Consider the following 6430-nt stretch of genomic DNA (forward strand, 5'->3'; position numbering starts at 1 on the left):
AAAAAAATGCTGGACTCAGAAACAAAAGCTTAACACAAGATTAGACATCAACAATAAAATATATGAAAACAAAGTCAGACCAGTAGATCTTAGGAAGTTCTTCTAGTGAGAAAAGACTGCAAGTCTGGTCCAAAAGAAACATCAAATGATAGAAAACCAAAACTAAGACCATGTGACACTGAAACCTACACTGGCCACGGATGGTCAGTACAACACTGTCCCCTCCCCCACCTTCACACTTTCATTTAATATTGATAATATAGCTAATAATTACATAGTGATTACTATGTGCTAAGCATGTAGTGTTTTATATATATTCTAAATGTTTCATACAAATGCACTTATTTAGTCCTAACAATAATCCTGTAAGAAAGATGTACTGTTATTACCTCCATTTTACAGATGAGGAAACTAAGGCCTGGGGTATTAGGTAACTCTGCTCTAAGTAGCAGAGCTGGATTCACACCAAACAGTCTGACTAATACCTCTATGATGTACTGTCTCCCTGGTATACAATGTCCCTGAGAGAACAGAGTTAGCAACATACCTGACATTTGTCCCTTCAATCTCTAGCACCAAGGACTGGATGTCGTTATCAGTGATTCTTTTGATGTGGCCATTCCGCACCTACAACAAAGAAAATTAGATTAGTTTAGATTAGTTAATACTGAGATATTTGGCAACAACCTTGTAAAGATTTTCAAGGCTGAATGGAACCATTTAAGGAAAACCACAGTAGCCCAAGGGGCATTAACACATAAGTTCATAACACAGTATATTGAAGCTTTTATGCAAGCAAGCCATGCTGTTAACTCTATACAGGGCCCCATCAACCACTGTGGGAATCCCAAGTAACTCGGTAATCTGTAAATCAGGATGAATTTCTTCCTAAAGAAATCAACCCAATTTTGATTCTGCCAACGTTTACTGAGTCCTACTAAACACTAGGAATGTTCACATATATTCTCTCACTTAATCCTCACAACCACAACAAAAATCATAAGGGAGGTGGTACTGTTTCTTTACAAATGTGGACACTGCCACCCAGGAACTGCAATGATAGATCCTAAGTAGAAGAGACAGGATTTACCAGGCTTTCCATTGCCCCATACTGCTTTCTGTACTTCTTTGTTTTTTTTTTTTTTAAAGATGACCGGTAAGGGGATCTTAACCCTTGACTTGGTGTTGTCAGCACCACGCTCAGGCTGTGAGCGAACCGGCCATCCCTATATGGGATCCGAACCCGTGGCCTTGGTGTTATCAGCACCGCACTCTACCGAGTGAGCCACAGGCTGGCCCCTTTCTGTACTTCTTTGGCAGAAAGGTCAACGAAATGCTGAGTGTCATTGAGAAGGAGGATGGCAACCAAAAAGTGAAAGCATTACTCCTTTGAGTTTACTCCTACTTCATGCCTTCTCTTCTCTTCTCTTCCAAAATGTTCTAGTTTTTCAAGCATGAATTCAAGTCCCATCTGTGCCACACACAGATGCCTTTTTCAGCATTTTCAGCCCACACTGACCTCTCTTTTCTGATTTGTTTTTGTGGCTCATTTTGTCTAGATGACATCATTTGTATTGTTTGCTGCATACGTATGAGGTACAAGATATTTAATATGGATTCCTCCTGTCAAAATATCTAGGAAACAACAATTATCTTCAAATATTAAATTCTTCAGCATATAACGCGGACAGTACAGAGATATGCAAAAGCATTTTCAAGACAGGGCTGAACTGTTAGGGCTGAATGTATTAACACATGAAAAAGATCAAGCAGGTTTAGAACAGGATACCTCAGAAAGACAAACATGGTCTTTTTCTAGGTATTGTGAAAATGGCTGTGCTGGGCTGTCACATTCAATGACTCAATCACAAACTAAAGTTCCCCATGTTCACTAATCAGCCTTCTGATTACAATTTGGCTTTCTGTTAGATTTGTACAGAGAGAAAGAACTCAGTGTTGAGTCTGATAGTTGTACTTTTCAACATAGATTAATAATATGACACTGTTTTTAGACATTAGTCTCTGTAAGCTCTGTTACTGTGAGTTTGATCCACTGGTGGTGTGCCTGGTGTTCCCCAGGTGACATCTGATATCAATGCCTACCTTTTTCTACACCTGCAACTGAATCTTGTCTCCCCCAAAAAGTATATGCTCAAGGGCCGGCCCGGTGGCGCACTGGATAAGTGCCCCGTTTGGGAAGCGCGGCGGCGCTCCCACCCGAGGGTTCAGATCCCACATACAGACCGGTTCCCGCTCAGCCATGAGCGAGGCGCTTTAGACATTAGTCTCTGTAAGCTCTGTTACTGTGAGTTTGATCCACTGGTGGTGTGCCTGGTGTTCCCCAGGTGACATCTGATATCAATGCCTACCTTTTTCTACACCTGCAACTGAATCTTGTCTCCCCCAAAAAGTATATGCTCAAGTAAGAGAAAGGATCAGGTACTAAACATCGTTTTTATCTTCTACTATGCTTATTACCATGCTAGGCATAAACTCAGCATTCAAATGTTTGCTGACTTCTGGGATTTGTCATCCTAAGAGTTGGCACATATGAATAGGTTCAAGGAAGGTTTTTAAAAAATTCCTGGATAACATATCCACCATGGACTATTATAGGAAGCCAGAAATCCTGAGGAATATTACAAAGCCCGTGAGGCCGCTGGCATGAAGAAGGCTTTCCCACAACATCTTTTGGTGCTCACTGTCAGAGACAGAATGCTGGGCTAGATGAGCCCCCAATCTCTGCCATTGTAGCATTTTTTGTTTTCTCAAGACATAATCGTCACATTGAAATGCTTCTCAAACAAAGCTGGCAACATTCAATGCCCTCCTGCTTTGAATTCTGGGCCTCTTTCCAAGTGAGATTAAAAGCACAAAGGCTTGAGTCTATATAGAACATGCCAACAATGCCCACCTCGTTCCCCATATAAACACTCCCAACCAAAGTGGCAATATTTTTCCTATATTTCTGTAGAAAATCAGGCAGACTTATTGGTGAAGGAGGAATTAATCAAGAAATTATTTCCAAATAATGTAATGCAGCCCCACTGATAAGAGCTGGCAGTATTCCAACAAGATACAAACACTAATTTTATAACATACCACTAATTATTCTCAAAAGCATAACCGTTCTTTCTTAAAAAGGTACGTACTGCAAAGATCAAATAGATGGACTGAAAAGATTAAGAAATAATTAGGATACCAAGGTTAATGGATTCCAGTACTAGCCAGCACAAAAAAAAAAAAAAAAGTAGTAATTAGGGCCTGAGTACTACTACTATTACTAAAGGGCAACATGCTGTTATTTTTCCAACACTGATTTAAAGTATGGCCTCAAATCTTTACATCCCCAAAGTTCTCTCAGGCCAGAGTCAACAAGAGGCCTCCCTCAGCTCCAGAAAGACCATCCAGATCTCACAGGGAGGAAATGTTAGGGAATTTGCCTTCTGCCCATCTCAAAGTTTTAGGAGATGACCTCACTGGAACACTCCAGCAAATCTGGCCTATTCAGGTCTTTACAGAAGAAAACAATGCCTTACACTGCATGCAGAAGCCAACAGACTGGAAGCCAGGATAGACTCAGTAGAAAACCTACTCTTCTGCCCCAGAGGCAAGCTCTTTATTTGGACTTTCAATAACTTCCTAAAGAAATTTCTTCCAACATTACTAGATAACAACCACACTCACAAATTTAACTCTTTCAAAATGAATTAATGTAGGGCCGGCCCGGTGGCACACTGGACAGTGCACCGCTTGGGAAGCGCGGCGGCGCTCCTGCCCGAGGGTTCGGCTCCCACATACGGACCGGTTCCTGCTCACTGGCTGAGCGAGGCGCGGGAGCAGCGCCGAGGGTTGCGGTCCCGTTGCCGGTCCCCGGTCTGGTGCGGGGGCAACACTGAGGGTTGCGATCCATTGCCGGACACGGAAAAAGACAAAAGACAAAAAAAAAAAAAAAAATGAATTAATGTATCACACAAAACAAGAGAACTCTGAGGGAAAAAAGGAAGTATTTTTGAAGGAAGGCCCATCAGTCTTTCCAGTTTTAACCTGTCTGAAGGTGAGACAAACTAAACACAGCCTCACTCAAGTTCAGCCCCTAAAGAAGAAAAACACAAGTATTCACATATCACAAGCTTCCAAGCTTCCAGAGATCTGAAATCAAATTAAGTTGATTTACTCGCAAATTATGATTTTTCTCCTTTATTAAGTTCAAAGGGCTGCAGTACAAGCTCACTGGAATAAAGAAGTGGGGTGGGGGTGGAAATGATTAATTAAAGATATGAACATTAAAGGTGAGAAACTTTAGCCTCTAAAACCGGGATCAAAGGGGAAAGGGGGGAAGACACCATTTTGGCAATCTGGCTGTCACTGTTCTAAATTATATAAGTCTTCCAGGAAGCAACCCCTCTCCACAGAGCAGCTTCTGACAAACACATATAACAAGATACGTCTTCAGAAAGGATCAACTTCCGGGCCGGCCCGTGGCTCACTCGGTAGAGTGCGGTGCTAATAACACCAAGGCCCCGGGTTCGGATCCCACATAGGGATGGCCGGTTCGCTCACTGGCTGAGCGCGGTCCTGAAAACACCAAGTCAAGGGTTAAGATCCCCTTCCCGGTCATCTTTTTTTAAAAAAAAAAAGAAAGGATCAACTTCCGGGCCGGCCCGTGGCTCACTCGGTAGAGTGCGGTGCTAATAACACCAAGGCCCCGGGTTCGGATCCCACATAGGGATGGCCGGTTCGCTCACTGGCTGAGCGCGGTCCTGAAAACACCAAGTCAAGGGTTAAGATCCCCTTCCCGGTCATCTTTTTTTAAAAAAAAAAAGAAAGGATCAACTTCCGGGCCGGCCCGTGGCTCACTCGGTAGAGTGCGGTGCTAATAACACCAAGGCCCCGGGTTCGGATCCCACATAGGGATGGCCGGTTCGCTCACTGGCTGAGCGCGGTCCTGAAAACACCAAGTCAAGGGTTAAGATCCCCTTCCCGGTCATCTTTTTTTAAAAAAAAAAAGAAAGGATCAACTTCCTTTTCTTAGCTCTTTCCAGTTCAGAGGTCACTGGGCAGGCCTGGCTTAGGGATGAAGATAAAATGAACTGGTCAGCATTTATCACACATGGTGGAAGCATGTTTTATTTACTTTCCTCTCTAAATCAGAAAGAGCCAATTGTTTTTGACTTGTTCATTCTTTTTCATTCATGACACATTCCCACTATCAAAGTGTGACCCATGAGTGTTTTATTCCTCAAAAAAATAAAAAAAGGCAAAGCCAATTTTATATTATTTTTAATTCATGAATTCCCCCCTCCTCGGACCATAAGCTGGAGGTACTCCAGGAGCTTCAGAACTCAGGTTCCTTATACAGATCAGAATGGTTCTTAGCCTCTGCAGACACCAAGAAGGGAACAAACCTTCAAGCCTGGCTTACAATCACTCTCCCAGGCTTTCCATGGTTGCTAGGGCAACTAATAAAGAACACTGATATTTTCCCCCAATGTAAGCCCCAGGGAGGAGGGTCAAGTTGAAGGAAAAAAATACTACTGGGATAAGGAGGAAGCTGGCCAATGCTCTGTATTTCTACAAGTGCTTTAAAAATAACACAAGTTGTATCCATTCCCTTACCCTCCCCCCACTTTCATTTTTCTGGCTCCACTCATCCTAGCAGGCAGCTGAACCCTCAGCCATCTGGCATGCTAGTCTTAATGACACATGCTCCAATTTACATTAAGCCATTTGAGCTGTCCATTTCAGCAGGAGTTTCTGCCCTGGGTTAGGGGCCCGGCTCCAAGTCAGAAAACAGGCAGAGGGAGACCTCTGTGGGGAGAATTGAGCATAACTCTGACTCAACGGTCTCAATGCCAGGGCTCCAATGGGTTGAAAGTCCCTCTACCTTTGCTACACTTCACAAGGACAGCAGACACGAAACTCTGTCCATATACAAACAACCCCTTAGTTAATGTAAGGACAATTACCTGCATTGCTGTTAGTCTCTTTCTAACAGTGCCTTGAAAGGGCAAGTGTAACTAAAACCCATGTCCTCATCCAATTACACTAAAAGCTACTACTCAGAATAACGTAGAACATCTGACTGACCCTGGGAAAGCCAGAAAAAAAGAGTTTTACTACCTTTATGTCCAAATGTACTTACATCTACTACTGAAAATTGCATCAATTTAACATGTATCAACATGGTTTGCTAATTAAAAGCTAAGGTGTAGGAACTTTTTTTTTTCCTTTTTGTCTTTTTTCGTGACCGGCAATGGATTGCAACCCTCAGTGTCACGCCCGTACCGGACCGGGACCGGCAACGGGATCGCAACCCTCGGTGTTGCTTCCGCACCTCGCTCAGCCAGTGAGCGGCTGGTCTGTATGTGGGATCCGAACCCTCGGCGGGAGCGCCACCGCACTCCCAAGCGGCGCACTGTAGCAGTGC

At 43.4% G+C, this 6430-nt stretch overlaps 1 protein-coding gene across 1 annotated transcript in view; it reads right to left on the minus strand.

Annotated features, from left to right (window-relative positions):
• The window catches only part of CFAP20 (cilia and flagella associated protein 20), a gene marked incomplete at its 3' end in the record, with an annotated part of 14156 nt that overhangs the window by 3581 nt on the left and 4145 nt on the right, over positions 1–6430 (minus strand). Inside the window, exon 2 of the mRNA XM_008575168.1 lies at positions 548–627. Coding sequence (XP_008573390.1) covers positions 548–627 — 80 coding nt within the window. The remainder of the gene's footprint in view (positions 1–547; positions 628–6430) is intronic.

The sequence above is a fragment of the Galeopterus variegatus genome, unplaced genomic scaffold (genome assembly GCF_000696425.1).
Source record: "Galeopterus variegatus unplaced genomic scaffold, G_variegatus-3.0.2 Scaffold58, whole genome shotgun sequence".
NCBI classification, from domain to species: Eukaryota; Metazoa; Chordata; class Mammalia; order Dermoptera; family Cynocephalidae; genus Galeopterus; species Galeopterus variegatus.